The sequence below is a fragment of the Prionailurus viverrinus genome, chromosome B1 (assembly GCF_022837055.1).
Source record: "Prionailurus viverrinus isolate Anna chromosome B1, UM_Priviv_1.0, whole genome shotgun sequence".
Classification (NCBI taxonomy): domain Eukaryota; kingdom Metazoa; phylum Chordata; class Mammalia; order Carnivora; family Felidae; genus Prionailurus; species Prionailurus viverrinus.
Window position 1 is genome coordinate 16,382,637 of NC_062564.1, and position 26,114 is coordinate 16,408,750.

The following is a 26,114-nucleotide window of genomic DNA, read 5'->3' on the forward strand; positions in this document are numbered from 1 at the left end:
TTTAAATTTTTTTTTAACATTTTTATTTATTTTTGAGACAGAGAGAGAGCAAGCATGAACGGGGGAGGGTCAGAGAGAGAGGGAGACACAGAAACCGAAACAGGCTCCAGGCTCTGAGCGGTCAGCACAGAGCCTGACGCGGGGCTCAAACTCACGGGCCACGAGATCATGACCTGAGCCGAAGTCGGCCGCTCAACCGACTGAGCCACCCAGGCGCCCCAAACCACAATTTCTTTATCCATTCATCAGTTGATGGACATTTAGGCTCTTTCCATAATTTGGCTATTGTTGAGAGTGCTGCTATGAACATTGGGGTACAAGTGGCCCTATGCATCAGTACTCCTGTATCCCTTGGATAAATTCCTAGCAGTGCTATTGCTGGGTCATAGGGTAGGTCTATTTTTAATTTTTTGAGGAACCTCCACACTGCTTTCCAGAGCGGCTGCACCAATTTGCATTCCCACCAACAGTGCAAGAGGGTTCCCGTTTCTCCACATCCTCTCCAGCATCTATAGTCTCCTGATTTGTTCATTTTGGCCACTCTGACTGGCGTGAGGTGATACCTGAGTGTGGTTTTGATTTGTATTTCCCTGATAAGGAGCGACGCTGAACATCTTTTCATGTGCCTGTTGGCCATCCGGATGTCTTCTTTAGAGAAGTGTCTATTCATGTTTTCTGCCCATTTCTTCACTGGGTTATTTGTCTTTCGGGTGTGGAGTTTGGTGAGCTCTTTATAGATTTTGGATACTAGCCCTTTGTCCGATATGTCATTTGCAAATATCTTTTCCCATTCCGTTGGTTGCCTTTTAGTTTTGTTGGTTGTTTCCTTTGCTGTGCAGAAGCTTTTTATCTTCATAAGGTTCCAGTAATTCACTTTTGCTTTTCATTCCCTTGCCTTTGGGGATGTGTCGAGTAAGAGATTGCTACGGCTGAGGTCAGAGAGGTCTTTTCCTGCTTTCTCCTCTAAGGTTTTGATGGTTTCCTGTCTCACATTTAGGTCGTTTATCCATTTTGAGTTTATTTTTGTGAATGGTGTGAGAAAGTGGTCTAGTTTCAACCTTCTGCATGTTGCTGTCCAGTTCTCCCAGCACCATTTGTTAAAGAGGCTGTCTTTTTTCCATTGGATGTTCTTTCCTGCTTTGTCAAAGATGAGTTGGCCATACGTTTGTGGGTCTAGTTCTGGGGTTTCTATTCTATTCCATTGGTCTATGTGTCTGTTTTTGTGCCACTTTCTTGAGTTTTCGAAGTCAGTTACCATTTATTTGTTCTATAGCTTCCAATCTTCTAAGTTAATATCCTTCCCGGACCAAAATATTTTAAAATAACATCTAAAAAAAAGTCATCTACTTTGGGTACATTCATTTCCTTGATCTCTATGTTTTTTATTTATTTTATCTGAATGCCTCTGGTAATGAATTTGTTTTGGTACAGGGACTCCAGTTGCAATCTCAAATGCCTAAGGGGCCAGGCTGGTGTTCTGGCTTCTCTGACTAGATCGAAACCTCAGACAGGTCAGGGTCAGAAATAATTGGTTAAGTTTGGGGGAATCCCAGAGCAATACAACATGTGCCCTGTTTTCCATTGGGACAATAGGAGATTACCTGCCCCAGGCTCATTGGCAGTGGCTGTAATAGGGTAGAGATGACTTTGTGACCAAGCAGTGAGACAGAGGGCGTAAGACAGTCCCTACCTCCCCACCTCCACACCCTACCAGTTTGCCTTGGTTTGTATGCAGAGGGGACAGTTTCAGAAGCTTCCCATGTATCCCCAATGAGGAGCATAGGAAGCAGGTAAGACATGTAAGTTAAGGACATTGCCAAGTGGCCACCATAGTGGGAGGCAAGTTGACAAAACAGGGGCCAGATGGAATTCAGGTCTGAGATGGATCCATGACTCCAGAGAAGGCTGAGCTGAGATTTCTGGAGATGATGCTGGGGGTAGGTTTGTTGCCTGCTGCCAACCATGTGGAGAACACAAACCACAAGTGAAACCATGGATTTTAGCAGTGGGTACAATAGGGCCCCAGGAGGCCAGCAGCCCCTCCCTTCCTCTCGAGGGTCTTGAAACTGTCTCATCTGGGAGATGCCATCTTGGGAAGGAGGAAGCAGCAATGGTGAAATTTAGGGCATGAAGAGACAGCCTTGAGGGAAGTCTGAGCCTTGAATTTGACTGAATAGTTTATCTGAGAGAAGCATTTAAAATGAAAGAGACCATTTCAAAGCATAAGCAACTATTTTAATGGAAAGGGAATGAATTATCTTTAATTAGCAAATTTAAATGTTCCTCCTATCAGCAGAAATTGTGGGCTCATAAGAAAGAGTGAAGGACTTATAAAAACTAAACAAACCACATTTTTCTTAAAATACCTGAGTTGTTAGTGTATGTGTCAAGATATGATCGGACTTCTTGTTGGAATGTTGATTTTATCTGAATTCACTGCGTGCCACTTCATTAGGTATTTTAAAAATATTTTATGTATTTATTATGTATGTTGCATCTGGTGGTATAATTGAATATGAAACTAGAGAAATCTAGGGAATTTCTTTCTGACATGCACTATAATTTAAAACAGTAACAGACAACTGCAAGTTGTGTTAGAATACAAGATTGTCATTTGGTATTTACTACAATTGCAAAAACAGCTTGTTAAGGAAAAATAATTAGACTTCCCCAAATATCTTGATGTCATAATACATATGTAAATTGTGGAGTAGGACATACAAAAAAATTATTGCTTTAAATGTCAGTTACTGCTAGCCCGAGAGAGAAAAAGAGCTGCAAAACGTAGCTACTGTATGTTTACACATACGTTTATGGCAGGCATTTGTCTCCCACTCCTTTTCTTCAGTAACAATAAGATAAACGTCTAAAAGCCTTGGTTTTAGATTTGGAGTCGACAGTTGGCTATACTTCTGCCCAAAGCCATTGATGTCTTCCTGCGTTAAGTGCGCGTGAGGGCTTGCGTGCTCTGGTCTGCGTGAGACTCAGTTAAGCTTTGGGATAAAGAGTAACTGTGTCGTAGCCCTCTGGGGGCCGCATGCGAGCTCTTGCATGCGTTTCGCAGTACAGCTCGCCCTCCACGAAGAAGTAGCCCTTCTGTTTGAGGTTGAGGTTGCAGTCGGCACACACGAAGCACTCCGGATGCCGGTACTTATCCCGCGCCTTCACAACAGCACCGCTGTAGAGAAAAGGGAGATCAAGTCAAACAAACAAACAAAACCCACAAAGCGGAAAACATGCTACAAAGGGAGATAACACTGCCTTCTGGCAGGTGTTATCTGTTTCACATTCAGGAAACAGCCTCCAGCTGTAAAACCAGCACGGCTGTGAAACTGACATCATTGTCAGCCAGATCCCTGAGGACCACAGGAACACATCGCGTGTTTCTCGGGTGCCTCGTTTTCAGAGTTTTCAAACAAGTCGTTTCTACAAAAGTTATGGGATCTTACCTCATGATCTTTGCCGATTGTTTCTTTGAAAGAGGAAAACACGATATGAATGAGACTAACACCCCTGCACAGGATTCTGATTGTGACCAAGGTTGCCTACAGGGCTGCAAGTCCCTCTGACTGCTTTCTGTGTTGGTGGTGCAGCCTTTATTCTATGGAGCACAGAGAAAACAGACCCAAGAGCAGAGATGGGATTGCCGTGGGTGGGCCGACTGACCTCTCCTGTCAAAACAGCTTACTTCAGCCTGGGTGAGGTAACTGCTTTTGGTACCATTATAAACGCTTGTGTTTTATGAGATCCTCTCTGCTCCAGAGCTCCGTGTCCCGCTTCTTTCTTTCTGTGTCACATTCCCCACTTGCTCTAAGCAGGCTTGGCTCCCACCGCCCTCCTGGGATGAATCCTGGAAAACTGGACTGATGGTGCCTCAGTGTGAGCTAAGAGTAGAGGAACAGAATAAAGGGGTGGGAGAAGTGGCCTCGTGGGGCATTTGCAGTGCAGAGATTGAAATGAGCTGCTTCACTGGAAGATTTGAACTAGCAAGTGGCTATTCAAACATAAGGGCCCTTGAAATGGAAGCTGACTGCATTTTTAAAAATTATATTTCAGTATTTGTGTAACTTAAGAAACCCAGTAAAGATAATGTGTTTCAGTGAACAACCCGATGACCTTAGTATTCGGTTCCCTGAGTTTATACAGAAAAGAAAATATTTAAAGACTGTATATTAACAAAGGGAAGGCTTTTTGAAGTGAAATTATGATTCTTGGACGTGATTTTTTAAAATATACTTCTAAGACAATTTTTATGGGAAAATATATGAAATTATAAGTCCAGAATGCCGATTCACGTTACATGCCAGTTTTAGGGTGTGTCGAAGGGATTCTGGTCAAATGTGCTGAATGTTGTGGATATATTTCAAGTCACTGACTGGAAATAGAGAACAGATACCAAGATTCATAGTGAATTCCTGGGTTAAAAATGAAACTTACACAATGCCACTCCCACATTTGTCACAGAGTGGCATCTTCTGTGTGCTGCCAGGGCCACCATGGACTTTTGTAACTGGAGCTCTCACACTCCGAGTTCCAGCCGGACGGTCATCTGAAAAACAAAGTGTTTCCATTTATGGCAAGGGAACAGCTGGCTACTGGCTAGTTCCTACTTTGCTTCTATTTTAAGGTGTGCACTTTAACTTAAGGAATTCTTAAGTTGCACGGGTGCTATCATTTCAAAAGGAGTAGGACCGGTTCAAGCATAACTTGTTCTGAAGCATGGCCTTAGAAAACAGAATTAGTCAACATTTGTCGTCGTCATAGGGAGCTGTTATAAAATGCTCAAAAAGGCAGAATACCTTTTGCATGTTTTCCTGCTTCTTATTGGGGGTAAAATATACATAACATAATATTGACCATCTTCACCATTTTAAGATGGGTAATTCGGGAGCAGTAAGTCTATTCACAGGGTTGTGCAACCATCACCAATGATTATTTCCAGGACTCTTTCATCATCCAAACAAAAACCCTGTATCCATTAAACAGTAACGGCCCGTTCTCTCTTCTTCCCAGATCCTGGTAATCTCTATTCTACTTTCTGTCTTAAGACTTGCCTATTCTAGGGGCGCCTGGGTGGCGCAGTCGGTTAAGCGTCCGACTTCAGCCAGGTCACGATCTCGCGGTCCATGAGTTCGAGCCCCTCGTCAGGCTCTGGGCTGATGGCTCAGAGCCTGGAGCCTGTTTCCGATTCTGTGTCTCCCTCTCTCTCTGCCCCTCCCCCGTTCATGCTCTGTCTCTCTCTGTCCCAAAAATAAATAAACGTTGAAAAAAAAAATTTAAAAAAAAAAGACTTGCCTATTCTAGGTACCTCTTATGAGGTACTCTTATGAAGGGTACAGTATTTACCCTTCTGTGTCTGGCCTGTTTGACTGAGCATGTTTGCAAGGTTCATCCATGTTGCAGCATGTATCAGAATTTCATTTTTTGAGGCTGCATGATATTCTGTGTGGATAGACCATATTTTGTTTATCCATTGATCAGTTGGTAGACAAATGCGTTGTTTTCACTCTCTGGCTATTGTGAATAATGCTGCTATGAACATTGGTGTATAAGTATCTGTTTGAATCTCTGCTTTCAAGTTTTTGGGTATGGACCCAGAAATGTAATTGTTGGATTATATGCTAATTCTATGTTTAACTTTTTGAGGAACCCGTATACTGTTGTTCACAGTGGCTGCACCATTTTGCATTCCCACCAACAACGAACAAGGGCTCCAGTTTTTCCACATGCCCACCAACACTTGTTTTTTCCTTTAAAAAAAATATTAGCTATCCTAGTGGGGCATTTTGCATACTGTGCAGGTTTTTAAAGGACAGTGTGTCTTTTGTTGATGGAAAAACATCGGTAAGAGTGTGAGCCCCGAGGACAGCAGGGGTGGCTAGAGGTTCAGTCCTGCTTCTTACTGGCTGCGTCTCTTTGTACAAATCCGCTGTCTCTATGCCTCAGTTTCTCATTTGTTAGAGAAAATAATAGGTCCTATCTCACAGGTTATTGTGAGGATTAAATGATAAAGTATGCAAAGGACTTAGCACAGGGTTTGGAACACAGTAAGGGTTCATTGCAGTGTTATTTTAAAATTTGAATGACGATGATGATACCGTGGAGTATGGGGGGAGATGGAGCAATCTTGCAATATCCATTGAAGGTTGGACTTTACGATTCTGAAGCTGAACTAGCCCCTGGATTACCGTGGAGGGAATTTGTCGTGGTGCTCTTTTATCACCAAGTTGGTGGCTATTTGGATACATTCTGGAAGCTCCTTTCCTAAACCAAGCACCGCCCAAATCCTTTGGAGGAAAGATCACTGAACTGAATACATTTTTAGACTTTCATTCCCCGTATGTTTACTGCCCTCCCATCCCTTGACTTTTCTAAGGGCCTCCATCAATGCTGTCCCAGCAAGACATTCACGGCTCACCAGGGCCGTCATTCACTAATTCCTGGAGCACTCTGAAGGAGCCCGACTGGCGAGGCTGAGTAGGTTCATTCCGATTGTCATGGAGCATCCGGTACACATCTGACTCGGGGGGCACAGAGGCTACGGGTTCACTGAAACACAGGGTGGCAGGGAAAGCAGTGTCAGGAGCATCATGACACATGGGATGTGCAAGAAGCAACAAGGCATGAATAAGCAATGATCACTATATTTGCAGTAACTCCTGAACAAAGCCTCTGTATTTTCAAGTTAGTCTCTATTACAGTTAAAAAATATGGTATGAATTCACATGGGTCACCTTGAAGATGTCATTAAATTACATCACCGCACTTCTCCATCTGACAGAATACTTTGGAGGGCAACTAAAATGTGATTGTCAGGGAATAGCAATTAAAAAAATAACACTCGTGTCTGATGGATATATAATTATGATGTGAACAAAATTAACTTTTCTCATAAAAAAGACAACAAAACATGTGGTAGGAAGTGCAGGAGTGACCCCAGTTTGATTATTCTTGGTCATAAAATGGTCAATAAAATTCAGATTCACTTCTGATATTAAACTGAAAGGTATGGCTTCATTTTGTTTTTAAGATTAATTTGTTAACTTCGAAAAACAGCAAAAGTATCGTTTTGCTTATAAATTGAAGATGTTCAACTCGTATGTGAAAGTACATAATGTAGAAATTTTCACTTATATTGACTACATTATGTTCTTTAATAGCCACATTATAATTCACTTCTAACAATGATAGCAGCTTTATTTTTAATATTCTACAAATACAATTCAAATCTAAGAAAATGCCTCAATAATAATACTACATGCCAGGCACTAAATGCTTTATTATTTTATGTCATGTAACTGCATTATCTAGAAAAGTAGTTGCTATCTGCACATACTTTTCTACCTATATCCTATTTGAAAATCATCTTATATATCTGAACGTCCTTGCAAAAAAGCTTTGAGATACATTACATGATTATTATCTCATTGCATTCATCCCAAGAGATATTTTTGGGAATTGATACATAGTACTCTTAAACATTATAAAACTTTAATTTATAAAAAGCGGTTATGTAATACTGAAAGAAGTAATAAGACTTTATCTTATAATAAATCTTTTTAATTGAAAAGCTTGATGGCAAAAGTGCTTTGAACAAATATTCATAATAAAGAAGAAAGTCGTCAAAATAAGAGACCAATGGAAATTAAATATTTACAGTATTAGCTTGAGCTTATAAAACTTTATTCATGGCAAAAATTCCAAATGAAAAAATAATTACCTCTCCATAAGATACCATTAACAGAGAGAAGAGGTGTCATTTCTTAAAATTCCTCTGAACTTCCCATCCCTTTCCCAAATTTTGACCTCCAAAGGAGAAGCATAGAGTATACCAGATTATAAATCACTTTTGAAAAGTGTTGTACCAGACATTTGTAAAGAACATCGTAGCTTTCCAAGAGATACATCCATTTGGTCCTTCCATGATTTCATTTTATTGCGATCTGTCCCATTAAGCTCTACTTAGTTCATTCTGGAAGTCACTTTTATCTTTATGTCTAGATATTTACAATACATCCTTAGCATTTTTCTCTTGAAAGCTTTCCACATAACCTTCTTCCAATTAAGACAACGTTAAAAGACACTGGTAAAGTTGACATTGCCCATGTGTTTAATTAATATGCCCATCATTCAAAAAGACTCGTATTACCTCATTATGGGTGTTTCCCCTAGAGCTGTTGAAACCTGACCCTGAAGTGTTTCCATAATATTGTCATCTGAGTACAACTGCATAGGTGTATTAAACTGAGCATGTACAATCTTCACACCGGGAAGTTCCATTTCCAAAGGAATGTTAGGGGCCATCTTAGCAGCAACTTTCAAGTCACCTGGGCAAATAGTACTAAGAGTACTGACAGAAGAAGGGGTGCTACGTCCACTGCCACCGTCAATACCGGACGGAGTACTGCATCCACTGTGTTAATGACCACGTTACACAGAGAGGTGACACAGGAATCAGAAAATCCAGACAGGAGAACACAGAGAACAAGTACAGAGAGGTTAAAAGGAATTGAAGACAGAAAGTAAGAAGTGAATTCAATCAAATTCAAATGAAATGTTTATTTCTAGCCAGAGTATATTTTAAAAAGGGGAGACATTTAAAAATTCATGATGGAAAAAAAGTTCAAGAAAATTAAAAAGTACAGGTGATATTGCATTTGTTGGCTCTGTTCTACTAGGCAATATGTTAAGCCGAGGGTTACACACAGAGTTGTGTGCATAAAGTAGAAAAGATGGAACTCGCTTTACTTTTTAAAAACAGGCCACACAGTTTTAAACTTGCCAACATCACAAACACATGATGCAGGGAAATTACATTGGCTGGATGTCCTTTTACCTTTATGAGCTGCAATGTTTAAAATGAAAACATTAATAAATGATCCTTCACAAATGGTAACTGGCTTTGCAGCATGAAGGTCAATCAGATATTTAGGCTAAACATTTCAAAATAGGAAGCAGATGTTTCAGAAATGCAGTTACACGTTCCTTGAATAGGTTCTCCGTAGGTTCTGTGATAAAGATTATGTTTGAAAGCTACTTTGTGAACGTTTTCTTGTTACCATGTTAACTTTTTCTAGTTCGTGCTTTAATTTTGTGAAGAGTACACTTTAAAAAATTGTTCAGTGATTTAATACAGGCTCTAGAAACAGCCAATAAATGCTTGTCACCTTGAAATTAGTTGATTAGAGGGCAAGTAAGGTGGTCTTGGACTCTTTAGATGCCACCCAGGGCATCATATGTAACTATTTCATGTAACATTTTGGAGGTACACATATATTTCCATGCATATTTCTCATTTCCTTTTAAAGATCAATTGAGGGGACTTATTATTAAAACACAAGAAAGGCCATTCATGCAGTTTTAAAAACAGCTAGGGAGATTTCATATTCTCTTTGAATCTGGATAGGAGGCTAGTCACAACTGACATGCCAGTGACTAAAAAGTAATTTTCTACATGCATTCTAAGTGCAGCATGAGAAATGCATTTTACAAGAAAATGGAATGTACTGATTGTTTTTTTTTTAAGCACAATCATTTAAGACTAAACCAAAAAAATTAGTATTTGTAAGTTTTTTTCATGCTTGCAGGTTAGTGTTGCTATAAACTCAAGGCAGAGAACAATTTATATGATGTGTTCATCTCAAAGTCTGTTTTCTCTTAGGGCTTAGGTATGGCTCTTGCATTTACTCTCTAGGGCTACTAATGCTAACCTTAGTGTCATATAGAGGGCAAAAACCAGAAGGATATCGGGCATCGATTCTGCTGACTACATCAATGTTGTAGCCTGCTTAGTGTGAACAACTCATGTCACTAAATGGATTTTAAAATTTTTTTTGTCTGGTGTTATCCAGTTCGACCACCTGCATGACCTAAATGAGGCGAGTGTACATGGATGTGCTCCTTTACTTCCTGGCTGTTGAGACCCTATTTAAAGCCCAGTCTGTAAATTGGTTAATCATCTACAAAATGCCGAGTGGCATTTTTATCATTTTTGTAGGCTCAACACTCTCTTTGCTCCTGAAATCGACCGTAGTTGGTAAAAGACTGTGCCAGGCCTAGAGCTAGACAGTAGATGGGTAAGCTATGAGCAATCAGAACTTACAGATAGACATTATTTTGTAGTTGTAATTAGTAATCTTTGTTATTAGTGTTCTTGTATATAGCATGCTTGTGTACATAATTTTATTTAAGCAAAGATTGTATCTTCTATTGCCTGATTTCTTTATCATTCTATTTAGGAGCCCCTGGTTATTGAATACATAGGAAATATACCCTTAGCAAACAAGAATGACCTTTTTATAAATTTTTGGGACATTTTTAAAAGATCTCTTGAACTGATGCTCTAAATAAATAGTTTTGATGAGCTCCGGTCACTGTGGGTAGTATCATGGGTCACCATGACCTATCCTGTGACCCAGAAAAGTAGATACTAATGAGATTTCTTGACTTTGACTTAGTGACTTGGCATGTGTAAGCTTGATGATACACTCAATTACTTCATGCCTCCATATCATCAGACAGAGAACTAATTTCCCTGGCCTGTGTACAGACTTTTTGGGATGAACTTCTGGAAGTGAGCTGTCCAAAAACCACACAGGGGATTCTATTTTATCATTTGGACCTCCAAAATATCTTGTGTATATTTTTAGGTATAAATTTGGCTTTAAAAATTTACATATTTGCCTATGAAAATACTGATTTTTTAATATGCTTCAATTATGAAATAAAAGAACCATAACTAGCAGTCAGGCCCGAGGGAGATTAACATATTAACAATTTAGCGTCTCCCACTTCGGATTAAAAAGTTGTTCATTTGGCTGTAGCTTGGTATATAGCCACCTAAAACTCCACCTCGATGAAGGATCATTTGGTAAGAACCAGAAATTCAGAAGCTAGAACAAATAGGGGACACAGGAAGAAAGGAAAGATAGTAGAGGCATTTTTACAATTCTTTAAGATTTATATGTGGTACCTGTCTTTAGAGTTTATTTGGGGGGGCAGGGAGAGAATGAACAGGGGAGGGGCAGAGTGAGGGGGACAGAGGATCCGAAGAGGACTCTGTGCTGACAGCAGAGAGCCCGATGTGGGGCTCAAACTCACAAACCATGAGATCATGACCTGAGGCCAAGTCAGATGCGTAACCCACTGAGCCACCCAGGCGCCCTGGGTACCTGTCTTTAAAGCAAACCCTTTTGTCCCTGTTTCTCGTCTCTCCTCTCCCAAATTCAGCTATATTGAAAGGCACCTTACAATAACAAAATCATGAGTGGCTTGTCACTATCACCATGTTTGAGTTAAAATGAAAATAAAAGAAGGCCATTAGCTACCTGAATCCCTCTGACTTTCCCTGAATTTTGATAAAATTAAATGTGTTACTGGTCTTTAGCCATGGCAAGATCTGTGTTACTCTGATGTGTCATTTCACTCATCGCCTAAAGTCCTAGGGTTTGGATTAGTGAATTTCCAGTTGAACCAACCTCAAAAGAATGCAAGTGCATTAATTTCACTATGCTTCTTTAGAAAGTTGCATATGTATGTATTCAATAGTAACATAGCATCTTAACTCTTTATCTAGTGTTATGATCTTGGGGGAGGGGCTGGGAAGCTGTGGAAGGTGGAGAAATAGGGAGAAGATATACAAGCAAATAGAATGGGGACCAGGGAACAACGAAGTAAAGAAAGGCTTGTGCAGAGTTCCATCTATGAGGTAGGGTGATAGCTCTTGATTCTACTTGCCACTCAAGTATTATTAGGCGCGCTTAGGACTTCGTTCCTTTATCTAAGAACATTATGGAGCATTAGTCTGTCCCAGCCTTGTGTCCAGGTGCTGGGAAGATAGAAGGCGCTCCCTTCTATTGGGGGAAAACGTATTTGGTAGTCACTGCCTTTTTAGCCTTGTCTCCTGCTCTTCCACTCTACTGCTTCTGAGTCTGATCTCACAAAATCGGCCAGCTTATTTTGAGATAATCCTCTGGCCCTGACTCTAGCTCATGGAAAGGTCTGCATAAGGAGATCACAGATCACATATCAAGCGATGATTGACCATCCAGAGTAGGTATCATAAACTTGGACACCCCCAGGGGCCAGCAGGTTACACTTACATAAAAATAGGCCAGGTATTGGGAATGGTGAGCATTTTGACAGAATGGAGACTAGATGTTCCATCTTAAGGCATTTGCTTAAGTTTTTTGTTTTTGTTTTTTAACAACAGAAGGGTTACGTAAAACACCCTCTGTAAGTTGGATGGGCCGCTAGTTTGTGACACTGGATATAGATCATTATTCAATAATCCTAACTGCCAACTTCCTTCCTCTGGGCTGACTAATGTAGCTGAGGTCAGAGGAATGGGTTTGAGGTTTCCTAAAGTCACTCCTTCCCAATGTGCCAACACAGGGCATTCGTCCCCCCCCCCCCCCCCCCAGGTTGGAGTACAATTTCTAGAGAAGATATTTATTTGAAAAGGATCATCTGACTGAAGATGACGATCTGTTTCTCTGATGGACAGCACTGAAGAGCTGGCCTGTTCTTACTGCAGTGTGGACACAGTTATATCTGTGAGGGTAACAAACATACCTCCCTCTCTCCCAGCTCTTTCCTTATACTGCTCTCCTCTGTGTGGCAAAGTTCCTTTTCAAGTGGCCTCTTTTTTTTGCAAGTGTCCATAAGGATGAAGATTTATTTTTTGTTATTAAAAATTTTTTTAAATGTTTATTTATTTTTGAGAGACAGAGCGTGAGCAGGGGAGGGACAGAGAGAGAGGGAGAGAGAGAGAGAATCCCAAGCAGGCTTCAGGCTATGAGCTGTCAGCACAGAGCCCTTTGTGGGGCTCAAACTCAGGAACCAGAAGATTATGACCTGAGCCAAAGTCGGACGCTTAACCGACTAAGCCACCCGGGTGCCCCCACATTTATTTTTATGTAAGAGCTAGAATGAGTGGGATTACACAGCAGGCTAATGGTGCTGTGAGAAACAAGGGCTGAGGTGGGCTACTCACAGCCTGTGAAACATAGAAAGCTGCACCAGCATTCCCACTGGGCCCCGCCTGTCTCCTGACTTCTGATAGGGTGCCGGTGTCCATATTTGTTCCTGCTGGCTGGGCTCTCGTGCCCTGGGAATGGGGTATATCTGCCTGCCTCAAAGGTCACTGTGTTCTGATGGGATCCTCAGAGCAGCAGGGGTATTAGTTATAAATATATGTGGTGATTGCCTAACATTTCACAGCTCTATAATCTGGTCAGTATTTACTCTCAGAAATGGACGTTAGTTACCTACTGTTCTCTGCTAAAAGTGAGTTTGTTTCTTTTGCTTTCGAAATAGGCTTCAAAATGAGCAGAGTCACTCCAAACCCTTAAGGGTTACTCTTCTTAGTGATTAGTAAGGATTTATTAGAGAAGCATGCACTCCAGACATCACAATCTCAGAGCTTATGACCTGCTTCGGCCTGGGATTATGAAAGGTTTGGGCCGAATATTGTGCTTGTGTTCAAAGTAGTTCACATCCTGTAAAAACAAAGGGTTAAAAAGTTCCTCAGTGGAAGATAGTTTTTGTGTTTTTTTTTTTTTGAGATAAAAGTAAATGAATGATAATTGCACAGAGAAGATTATTTACCACCAAATATTGACATGACTAAGAAGGGGGATGATGGAACCGAGCGATTTCTTCACTTTAAGCATCTGTTCACTAAATGTTCAGGAACTGGCAGACTGGACTCCAGAACATTCTGGATCTGTGCTAGACGCTTGTCTTTAAACTAAACATCTGACTGTGCCTTCAGGAAAGTAGAAATAAAACAGCAAGAGCTGGACTTTGGAAAGGCAAAGAAACCGTACTATCACTGTTAAGAGCATGGTGGCCGGAAGGCAAGTCGGATACTTACTTTTGAGGTGAACTAGGAATGAGACCCCGCAGCTGTCCGTGGAGCGCGTCTTGTATATTGCTAGTTGAATAGAGCCCAATGGGTGAGTTATAGGAAGCGCTCACTACCTGTCTTTTGTCATCAATGTTTGCTGCTGCAACGAAAGGTTGGGCCCTTCTGTTGTGCGCGGTACCAATGGGTTTGAACTCCTGTACAATGGCAGACAAGATACACAGAGCCACAGAACGCACAACAAAGCCATTAATGAGCAAACCTAGAGCATCGCTGTTGTTAATCAAGGCTTCTTCACCCCACTGCAAGATTAACGGCAAGGTTAAAGGAGGAGTTAAGCATAAACCTTTCTACATTTTCTGTGAAACTTACATGTGCTGTATTCAGCCACGTTTAAGGTGCAGATGAATTGACCTTCTTTAAAATATCATAAAAGAATTAGAACGTTATTCTTTTTGTTTGGCCCTACTGACTTTCACGGCTGTAGTTGTTAAGAAATTCTCATATGACTCATTTGGATACTGAAATTCGATGTCAGAAATGAGATTTGTGGCTTAGAAGAATTATCATAGTTAACTTTTTCTCAAGAAGAACTTATTTACACTTTCTCTTCTATGAATATCTTATTACAGCTTCCTCCATTTTAGGAAAAGGAGGGGCAAAACAATCAGAGAGAGGGAGCATTTATGAATACGTGTACCGAATCATTTTAACTAATCCAAGTAAAAGTTTTATTTTTTCTTTATGCCTACCACAAAAAAATTCTTATTTTGCATTATGTTCTAACTTTAAATTTAGAACAAATAATAGGCATTGAAAGACTATTTTTTCCTTATGAGAGCAGGGATACCATGTATATGGAAACTTTCTTTTCTTTTCTTTCCCTTTTTTTTTTTTGTGATGATTGCACGTTGTGTGTTTAAAGAACTTTTCATGTTTCTTTTAGTCCCAGAAGGACTAAAGTCAACAATTCAGATAGCTAATGTATAAGACTCACAAGAGGATCTCCACTTTATTGCTTGGAGAAAAGGATCAAACATTCGAGTCCCAAACTCTGAAACATGCCTGAATGATCGGAAACTCTATGTTATTATTTTTTTAATGTAGGAATCCGGTTTTCCAATTTTTACAGAGATTTGTAATTTCGTAAAGTCATTAAATATCTTTTTCTCCTAAGCGACAGAAGAAAACCAGGAGGGAAGGCTAAAATATACACAAGCTGATTCTCTTTCCAGATCTTTTCATTTGGCAGAATCAGTGAGATAAATCTTTCCAATATTTTCACTCACGCATTCACATCGACTTCACTTACTTTGGTGAATGTGCCACCAATTTTTCACACAGATTTCAACTAGCACAAACATTTATGATTCTTTGAAACGTTACTGAAAGGAGGCTGTTATTATTAAAAAAAAAAAAAGGTCTTGTAATATTCTTGCTCATGTCATTTTTTTCTCTTCTTGTCATTACAAATGAGTAAATCGTGGGATGCCGCTTTTTTTTGGTTGTTGTTAGAAAAAGAGACTGTCTTCGTTTCTTAGGGGAGGAACCAGAGTTTTGCACAGAGGTTCTTGTGCCTGAGAACATACCGACAGCTTCCTTTAGGGACCCACGCCACATGATGCTTCGGTGTTTTGATTCTGAGCAGCCACTCTTCACACGAAGTCCCTATTCCCCCATCTAGGTTTCTTGGAAAAGTTCACTTAAAATTTTAAGAGTTGTAACAGGCGAATGGGGTGCAGCTTCAAATACTAGCTGTACTGAGTCTGTGACTCCAGCTACCCCAAATCTCCTGGCGCCTGAAAATCGGGGATGTGGTAGAGAGCAACTTTTCTCTCATCAACCTTGGGCCGCGTATTATAATAGCCTCTTAAACTTGAGAAGATCTGAGTTGAATACAACAGGCTGTGATCCTATAGTGTGATTGGATTGACTGGCATCTCACTGATTCATTATTTTTACCTCCAGAATAATGGCTCGCTGCCTAGGAGTTCGTTGGGGGACAGTAGGGTTGCTGCTGTTAGGCAGCAGAATGACTGAAATCACCAAATGTGACTTTAGAAAAATGCTGAGTCCCAGAATATGGGAAAATGTGTGTAGTCACACATTTATACAGTGCCACCATGTGATTGTTTTGGCTGATTTAATGATGAATTCTGCTTGTTTTTTTTTTTTTTTTATGATTTCTGATTAGCCATTATTAGCGCAGGAAAAAAGTGAATTGGAAATAATTGTAGGTAATGCCAGTGGTGATGATTCAAGCCTTTGTTACTCTTTTTGAAATGAAAGAAGAAGGCTAATTGCCTCATTTAGTTTTGGTAAATTATTAATTTCTCAGGCTAATTAAAAGAGTGAATCAGGCAGAACTAAAGGACTCAAGCTTTGTGGAATTTTTTTTTTTTAACAAAGTATGATACGCCTTAAAGATCTTGATAAATAGAATTGAATTTATAAAAATTAGTTAATGTAATATGATGGTTTTATGGGGAAAAAAGTCGCTGCCCTTATTTCTTCTTAGTCTTAAAATGATTAATAAACACGGGTGGTGATTGTCCTGTAAATGAGGCATCTTCACTGAAAATATTTGTGCACTAATAATTTCTAGTAGTGCTTCCGAAAAGCAGCATTTGAGTTAATCAGCTCCAACCTTTTTCTTTGCTTTCAGTTTTGGTTATATATTGCAAAGATCATAAATGTGTAATTTGTTAAAATAAAAAAAAACCTTACTTTCTGCACATAATCATAAGAGGATATAAAAGAATATAGGCTTCAATCTAATATAGGCTTCAAACATTTGTATTTAGGCTTTGCAAAGCGTTAGTTTATGGGCTGCTAGAGTCATTCCAGAAAAGCACAATGAAGTTGTATACATCAAAGGTAAACAAATTTAAGTATGGCACGGGGAGGCAACATTGTATCCAAGTCTTCCATCCTTGTTGATGGTCAAACAGAATCAAAAGACAAAGCCAATGACAAGTTTGGTATTCCACATTAATTTCTTCTTACATTTTCTGGAAAATCATTCGTAACAGTAATACCGTAAACAATTATAAAAATCAGTAAAAAATTATACAGCAGTCAATACAGTCCAGCTCTTGTGTTTATTTTACCCAGACAAAAGCATCCGAATGATTCTCCTCTCTTAGGAATTCAATAAGTAACCACTGCAGTTAATGAATGCATTTTAAATGTCATTTTTAAATATTAGGAGCTTATACTAAGGAATAATAGTTTGAATTAATAAAGTGCTAGAGCCGACAGAGTAAAAGCTAGGCAACTAGATGGAGACCTGCTGATATTGGGGAGAATGCCGCTGGTGACAACAATCTCCAAGCCCTTAGGATGACCTCAGCAGTGACAGCATTCCAAGACAGTTGCACCTTTCAACTTCCTACTTGAAGGAGTTGTCCATAGATAAAGATTCAGCCCAAGAACTGAGGCTATTACCAGCTCCAAAAGAAACAACATGTTTCATGGTACATACATAGACGTATGTATGTACTTACTAAAAAAAGTGGTGGGGAGATAAGGAAAACAAGGGATCATACCTTCGATCAAGGCACGCTGAAGAACTAATGGTATTTTGTCATATTTGGGATTTATGAACAATCACCACCTGACCTCATGCTCACCCCTCAAAAGAAAAATAGTCACCCCTGCAAATTTTTTTCAGTGATCTGTTTCAAGTGTTTCCCGTGTATAGTAGGGAACAGTTTGGGGATTAAGAAAGCTTGTTTTGAATGGGCCGCCTTCCAGTCATCACAAAATTGTAGACTAAAGCTATCTTTTGAAAATATAAACAACTCCAACCCATACCTCACTTGATTGTGTGTATAGTTCCTATACATCTTTATTATCAGATCTTCTGGGGCCAAGGATGCAATTCTTTTATGGAGACAGAAACAGTTATCTTCTCATTTAGAAATGAATGATGTTTGCTTCTGAAAAGCATCTTTCCTGTGTTGTGATAGCTACATTATAATTTTGAGTTGTTCAACTAACATTAAACAAAGATAAGCATAATGTCTTATTTGAGAATGCCGGCTTTGAAGGACACAGACCTCTAACAACATACCATTAGCCTACAGCTAATGCTAATATAATGCTTTGTATAGGAAAATGCATATCTGCTCCCAGGCCATGTTCAGTGTGGATGGAAGGCTTTTATTCAATGGCTGCGGGTTGATCTAAACAACTTCTAAGGTTCTTTTTAAGTCTAAGATTCAAGTCTAAATTCAAAAAAAACAAAATTTAACTATTTAATAATAGCATGAACGAATGAAAAAAAAAACCTAGGCATTAAAATTTCATGTCAGTTGTTACTATAACTGTAAAAGGAAAGTCCCCAAAGCCTGAATCTATGCATAGGGAAAAGACTGGAAATAAATACACTAACATTTTCTTAATTGTGGCAGGGCCTGTGTGGTAGGATGTAATATTTTTCCCCCTCAATGAATATATATTACTTTTAATTTTTTTTAACGTTTATTCATCTTTTGATAGAGATAAAGCGTGAGTGGGGGAGGGGCAGAGAAAAAGGGAGACACAGATCTGAAGCAGGCTCCAGGCTCCGAGCTGTCAGCACAGAGCCAGCCCGTCGCAGGGCTCGGACTCACGGACCGTGAGATCATGACCTGAGCTGAAGTCGGACGCTTAACCGACTGAGCCACCCAGGCACCCCGAATATACATTACTTTTAAAATGAAAAGTATTTTATTCTAATAGCCAAGGTCACAGAATTTACAGTGAAAGTTTCACTTGGCTTGAGAAATAAGAACTCAAATACTGTTTTGCTCGATGGCATTTTCTACTCATCTACAGCGGCGTCTTGAAGCATGATATATCAACAGCATTTATTTCTCAGACAGACACATCTTTGTTGTCCATAAAGTTGCCGTATTTGCAGAGTTCCTATTTTGGGTGTGTGCGTGGGGGGAAGACCTCTCTTTGCAAGACATCGTTTTGCATGGCGTCGTGTTAATTAAAAAAATAAAATAAGAAGACAAACATAACCTCCGTTTAGCTTTCCTCCACACTCATGCTCCAAGTTAAACTCACTGCTTATCATTTTCTTTCAATCATTGCATTTTGTTCAGTTTATGCTTTGGCGTTTCAGATCGCAGGGGTTGTGCTAAAGCTGAGCTATGTTTGTAGGGAATGTCCGTCCTGAAGTGCCAAGTTACGTGAACCGATCATGCAGAAATCTGGCCTGAGGATCATCAGGGTAGGAGGCCTCTGGCCCATTAAGGGAAGAACTGAAATGGTTCTTATCTCTGAGACCTTCGAACACCGAACACCGGCCTCCCTGAGAGGGTGCCAGTAAGAATGAGCCATGACTCAAAGTAAAGGAATGTTCAGAGGCTCCATCTGACTGGCTTCTGGAGCCTTTAACCCAAGCTTCCCCTTTCGTTCTTTTTTTTTTAAACCTATCTCATTCTCTATGTTTCCCCCATTTGTGCTATCCTAAATATCCATATTGCTTAACCCCAAGATGTAGGACACATGCACTAATATATGATCGAGGAGAGGCCAGAGTATTTAAAATTAGGGTTATTTTAAAAAGTCCAGTTTTTGTAATAATTATGGTCATAAATTCAAACTTGTAGATTTATAAAAGGGGCTTCTTCTAGAACGAAAACTCAGACAATTTCCCTTAAACTCCACTTCTGGACAGATGTTAGCAAAACACAGCCTCCCATTTTGGTCTGAGCTCAGCCTGTGCTTACTAAATACTTGCTGAGGCACCCGCATGCCAGGGCAGGTACATGGTGAGGGATCACTGGGGATTTGGTACTTTGGTCGTATCTATTTTTTTTTTTATTAATTTTTAAAAATGTTTATGTATTTTTGAAAGAGAGGTTACAAGTGGAAAAGGGGCACAGAGAGAGAGAGAGAGAGAGAGAGAGAGAGAGAGAGAGAGAGAGACAGAGGATCTGAAGCAGGCTCTGCCCTGAAAGCAGAGAGCCCGACGTAGGGCTCCAACTCACAAACCGTGAGATTATGACCTGAGCTGAAGTCGGATGCTCCACCGAGGGAGCCAACAGGTGCCCCTGACCCCATATCTTAGCAGCTCATATTGGTGAGATCAGATTTTAAACATTAGGAGAAGTCTGGAATGGAAAATTAATTTGCGGAAGGGTGCAGTACAATTTTGGATGTGTACTATATACTGAAAAGGAAATTCAGAATTTTATCCGTTTCATCCTGGTGACAATAAGAGATTGGGTGGTCAATAAATGCATATGTGTGAGCCTTAAACTTTCCTTTCTTCCTGTTGCTTTTTAAAGCACCACATGATCTCTTTTTCTCATGTGTTGCCTCTAAGGGATGAACTGGAGGTGGGACGACGCTCAGGCATTCCTGCAAAGGACTATCTACAAGGGACGGCTCCACCTGGGAACCTTGTTTTTTCCTCCTGCAGTGTTGTCTTCTATCTAAGGTAATGTTGATGACAGGTATTATTCTTCACCAATCCACCTCGGAGGCCAGGGGCTAAGCCACCACCAGCATTCAGATCCCTTCTCTGAAGAGCTGAGCTCTCGCCTGACCTAAAACACATTCAACTTGCATGACCACTTTTACCCTGCAGCAGCCAGGGCTGGGGGCAGCCAAGCACCATTCTGAGAATTGGTTCCCAGGTTTGGTCCTGGGCGGTGGTAGAAGAGGCAGTTTATCCATTTCCTTTCATTCATTTGTCAGGTATTTATTGAGCGCTTGCTGTGTGCTCTGCCCGGGAGGCTCAGAGTAAAGAGAACAGACACAGCAGTCCTCACCTTCATGGATAGCCCAGATCACGCTCCCTGCCTTTGGGGCCTGTTTTCTCCTCCTTTGCTCTTAATGATTTTTAGGCTCAGGCTCTTCCTTTCTTCCAGTCAAAGGTCTAGGGCAAGGATCTAATAAACTCATGCTCTCTAAAGGTTAAACTACTCAGGATGTTTCTTCTCCTGGGGGGATTGTATTTGAACTGAAAACAAAGTTTTAATCCAAAGCAGTTTGTAATGACCCTTGTAATGGTGATGTGGAAGGCAGTCCTGGTGTCCAGGAAGTCCTATCTCGTGGGCAGCTCCCACCTCACTGTCAGGAGAGGCCAGAGGCCTTCTGATCACAGCCTGGTGGGAGGCGGGTACCATACCAGTCCCACCAAGAGCTCCCACTAAATTGAAATCTCTATAAACAATTCGATGTGCCAAGTTCTTTTTCTACAGTGTTTTATTTAGGTCTTTGAGAAGCCCTATGAGACACAGGTACACGTTACTCTGAACGTGTTTTTACCGAGGAGAAAATGGAGGCTTATGAAGAAAGTGGAAAACTGGAAGGGACAAATGCAGGAGTTGATCCTGAAAAGGCAGATGTTGCTAAAGCATAAATTACAAATATGTTTTCAATGCATTTATAGCAGTTATATAGGAAAACTACAGTTTGGGAATATTTAATCAGTTTAGTAGGAATACTTGTTTAAAAAGGGATACCCAGGGGTGCCCGGATGGCTCAGTCGGTTGGGCCTCCGACTTCGCTCAGGTCATGATCTCACGATCCGTGGGTTCGAGCCCAGCATCGGGCTCTGTGCTGATAGCTTGGATCCTGGAGCCTGCTTCGGATTCTGTGTCTGTCTCCCTCTCTCTCTGCCCCTCCCCTGCTCACGCTCTGTCTCTCTCTGTCTCTCAAAAATGAATAAACATTAAAAAAAATTTTTTTAAAAAGGGATACCCAGTTTATGTAGCTGTCTCTCTAAACTTGGGAAACCTCTGGCTAAGGAGAGGTTCTAAAATCCTTTCCTTAATTACATTTTGCATACAGCACGATTGAGGGTTAGTTTAATTTCAGTGTTTTTGGAGCTTTTGAAAATAGACATGGTCAGATAAGCATCAGATTATTAGATTAATTTAGCTCATTAGAATTGCCTCAAGGAAAAATCCTGTCTTTTGTAATTCTCCTGCATGGGCAGAATATCACCATGATTACATAATGCAAACCCTTTCTTGTCGAGTAAACTTAATTATAGAACTCCAGAACTGAGAATTAAAGAAGAATGTAAAATAAAATCTGGGTGAAGACCTGGAAGAATTGAAGTTCACAATAATTATTAAATTAGAGACACCTGTTTCAAATGCTAGACCCTAATTTTGTTTAGCTTTGTTTTAACATTTTAAACTTCTTGGATTATGTCATGGTCATATGGCAGAAGTCCATCAAAAAGAATGAAAAAAGAAGTGGACCGTACATAGATACAGCCAAATTTTTCCAGAGAACATATCTATCTTTTAACAAGGTGCTTGTCTGGGCATACTTCTTTTTTTTCCTGATGGAAAAAACACATGGATAATATAAATTAATCTCACAGAGTAAAGACACACAATGGCTCCATCAGGTGGCTCATTCTAAGTTTTTTGTATTTGCCACTTCTTCCTCTTGGAAGGTGTCCACATCATTTAAAAGGAAATAGAATGTGAATATCATTTACTCTAAAATTCATACCTGTGGTTCTGATTCCAAGTTGATTTTGAAAGGATGAGCCTTCCCATCTTCAGATACCTGTGGAGACCATAAGCGAGTTTCTGCCCTGTAAATAAAAGAAATTTTGTAAGCTCCAAATTCTAATGGTACTTTCAGTTATAGTATACTTTAATCTCCCATAATATTTATCGAGATACTATCAAACCTTGATAGTTTAAGCAAAAGCAATGTTCCCTGGTCATTATTCTGTATTCTCCCATCTAATTAGTTTTTTGCATACTTTTGGGGAAACTTGAGTGGATAAAAATTGCATGGAGGACTACTATAGACTGAAGTTTGGGTCCCCCCCCCCCACAAGTCCCCGTGTTGAAGCCCCAGGCCCCAGTGTGATGGTATGTGTAGGTGAGGTTTCTGGGAGGTAATTAGGATTAGAGTAGGTCATGAGGGTAGAGCTGTCATGATAGGATCAATGTCCTTACATAAAGAGGAAGAGATCTGAGATCTCTTGTCTCTGTGTGCATGCACCAAGAAAGGCCATGTGAGGATATAATCAGGAACCTGACCGTGCTGGCACCCTGGTCTCAGACTTCTAGCCTCTAGAACTGTGAGAAATAAATTTTTGTTGTTTAAGCCACCCAATCTATGGTATTTTTGTTATAGGAGCCTGAACGAAGGAAAAGACATTGTAAAGTTTCTGGAGAAAGTAGGTTGCCAGTACCTGCAGGCAACAGTACAGGAGAGGAAGACCCTGGAGGCAGATGACCACAGGGCAAATGCTCTAGGTTTCCCTCCTTCCCTCCTTCCTACCCAGGCCACTGCAGGAGACACTGAGTGGTTTGCCAGGGGGATTTACTGTTGGCATCAAGGAAATGAGCTTTGTCCAATCTCATGTCCTTCTCATGTATCTGTTTGGGACCATGTGCTCCTAAGGGACTGTGTGCTTGGCAGGAACACAGGTCGTGGGTAAATAGGAAAAGAGTCAATCTCACCCCTGAAATGGCAATTGGCTGATTGATTGTGCCTTCTGAACCACAGCAGGGAAAGTTGGGAATACAATAACAGCAGGATAAACACACACTGACAACCACTATTTAATGTGAAAACATTATTTTCACAATGGGCTATGGCAAGAGTTCAGGTTCAATTTCCTAATTTTTTTTTCTTTGTTGTTGTTAGAAATGTCTCATTCTCTAACGCTCTCACTCCACAGGCACTCTTATACCTGGTCAGATTCTTCTGGGCTGAATTCTGTACAAAACAGCCAATGGCATACAGGGTATTAGCAACTGGTTTTCAACATGATCACATTTTGGTAAGTCAAGAGATTCTTCTGGAGAATCTTTAAATTCCATCCCATTCTCTACTGCATTTAGAACAACAGTACAAGTAGCTGTCCTGTACATTGTTTCTGTGGCCAGTACCTTTAATGGTGCTATTAACAGGAAAAAGAATTCTTTTAGCTTCTTTCGTTATTGTGACATTCCAAAGAATTCTTTTCAGAAATAGTTTGTTAGCAACTACTAGGCTGACTGACATCCGTGAAGAACAGACCAAAGTGGCTGATATGTTTAAAAAAAGCCAGTCAAAATTCTAGGCCCTGTGACACTCCTTTGCACTGGGAGGATGAAATCATTTCTAGAACAGTTCAGGTTCTCCTGCAAAACAGATCACATTTTAACACCATTAATTAAAGAGCACCTGTCAATTTTGAGGCACAGCTGGTGGCCTGCTGCTTTAATCCTGTCCTGTGCATCCGCGTGAGTCATGGACTCTGTACCAAAGCCATCAATAGCCAGGATGACATCTCCCGGACACAGGTGGGCAGCTGCAGCCTTGCTTCCTGGAGTAATCTGGAAGAAATCATGGCATCATTTAAAAACCAACATTCTGCACTATCTTGAGTTTTGTGACTGACATTTATGTTTTCAGCTTGGTAACATTTTAAATATTTCACTGGGCAGGGAATTTTATTTTTTTTATTTTTTTTATTTTTTAATATATGAAATTTATTGTCAAATTGGTTTCCATACAACACCCAGTGCTCATCCCAAAAGGTGCCCTCCTCATTACCCATCACCCACCCTCCCCTCCCTCCCACCCCCCATCAACCCTCAGTTTGTTCTCAGTTTTTAAGAGTCTCTTATGCTTTGGCTCTCTCCCATTCTAACCTCTTTTTTTTTTCCCTTCCCCTCCTGCATGGGTTTCTGTTAAGTTTCTCAGGATCCGCATAAGAGTGAAAACATATGGGATCTGTCTTTCTCTGTATGACTTATTTCACTTAGCATCATACTCTCCAGTTCCATCCACGTTGCTACAAAGGGCCATATTTCATTCTTTCTCATTGCCACGTAGTACTCCATTGTGTATATAAACCACAATTTCTTTATCCATTCATCAGTTGATGGACATTTAAGCTCTTTCCACAATTTGGCTATTGTTGAGAGTGCTGCTATAAACATTGGGGTACAAGCTGGGCAGGGAATTTTAAATCTAACTTAAAATAACTCTTAATTGGTCAATTGTGTTAGCTCTGTTTTTCCACCATGCTAAATATTTTTGTTTTTTACTAATGACATGTCATCTATAATGACCTCTCTTATTCTCTTTTAAAACATCTTCCTTAAATCCCTGCTTGAATCATATTTTATTTGCTTTAAACTAAACAGTTCATTCTTTAGGTATTATTTCACCCATAACTCTCTATTTGGGAATACAACTCCCCCAAATTAGGGAGCTTTTATATTTGAATTGAAACTACTGTAGCATCCCTGTAAGTAATGATCTTTGAAATTCACATGAAGGGGGATCTAGGCTATAGAAAGCTAGAAAGAGAATGACTCCTGCATTAATAAGAAGAAGCCATATAATATACAAAATTATAACCTTTAATGAACTATTCAGAGAGCTAAAGCTGCAGGGCAACCAACTGGCCTGGGATCCAAGGAAAGACAGGTGCCTCCACGGAAAGTAAGCAACTCGTATCACTGTATCAGAGCATAGAGGAACATGGGACCACCATTTTAGCCATAAAAAAGAATTCAGCCAAAATTATGAACAAATTACTAAAGTTAGCATTGAGATTCGAGAACCCTTGGGGATAGCAGACACAGGGAAGTTTGCATCCATAAACAATCTCTTCTCCATGAATGAAAAACAGATTGAACAAATGAAAACAACTAACAAGATGCTAAATTTTAATTGAACCTTATCAGTAATTACATTAAATGTAAATGGTCTAACCATATTCGGATATTTTAACAGCGATTGTCAAACTAGGTAAAAAAAAAAATATCCAGTTTTATGCTGTCTACAAGAAACCCACATGGATTTCTTTTTTGGGAGGGTGGGCTGGGGGCGGGGGAATGAAAGGAATACTTAATGGGAAACATATGGTTATGAAATGTTTAAAAGATAGCAAATTTGAAATTATTACCATGTTGAGTATTCGGTGTTTGATTGCTATACCTACTCCTAATCTTTCTGGGTAAATCCCAATTATTTACAACCACCTAATAGTCCTTACCTGGTCTTATCCTACCTACTTCTTTCTCTAACATCATCTTATACCATTCCTGCTCCCGTCACCCACTGTGCTTTAGCTATTGCAGTTTCCTTTTAGTTCCTCAAATAGGGCAAGTGTGTACCCTTTTCAGGGCTTCACATGCACTGTTCTTTTCGCCCAAAGTGTTTCCCCCACTCTTCACCCAGTTGCTTCTCCTCATCCTTTAGGTCTAGACTTAAATATCACATTCTCAAAGAGACTTCCCCAAACATCTGAAGTAGCTTCTCCAGA

General features: G+C 40.1%; 1 protein-coding gene across 2 annotated transcripts in view; it reads right to left on the reverse strand.

The window, feature by feature from the left end:
- Positions 1–2,213: 2,213 nt before the first annotated feature.
- PDLIM3 (PDZ and LIM domain 3) overlaps positions 2,214–26,114 on the reverse strand; it is a 30,505-nt gene continuing 6,604 nt past the window's right edge. The window contains exons 2-8 of one of the 2 annotated variants that reach the window (XM_047855944.1): positions 24,020–24,171; positions 22,343–22,427; positions 13,432–13,499; positions 8,150–8,413; positions 6,419–6,549; positions 4,438–4,549; positions 2,214–3,178 (exon numbers count right to left, since the gene is read on the reverse strand). In XM_047855944.1, the coding sequence (XP_047711900.1) occupies positions 2,989–3,178; positions 4,438–4,549; positions 6,419–6,549; positions 8,150–8,413; positions 13,432–13,499; positions 22,343–22,427; positions 24,020–24,171 (1,002 nt within the window). In that variant the 3' untranslated portion in view covers positions 2,214–2,988. Of the gene's footprint in view, positions 3,179–4,437; positions 4,550–6,418; positions 6,550–8,149; positions 8,414–13,431; positions 13,500–13,876; positions 14,065–22,342; positions 22,428–24,019; positions 24,172–26,114 lie in introns of both variants that reach the window. The other variant, XM_047855942.1, reaches the window with a different exon arrangement.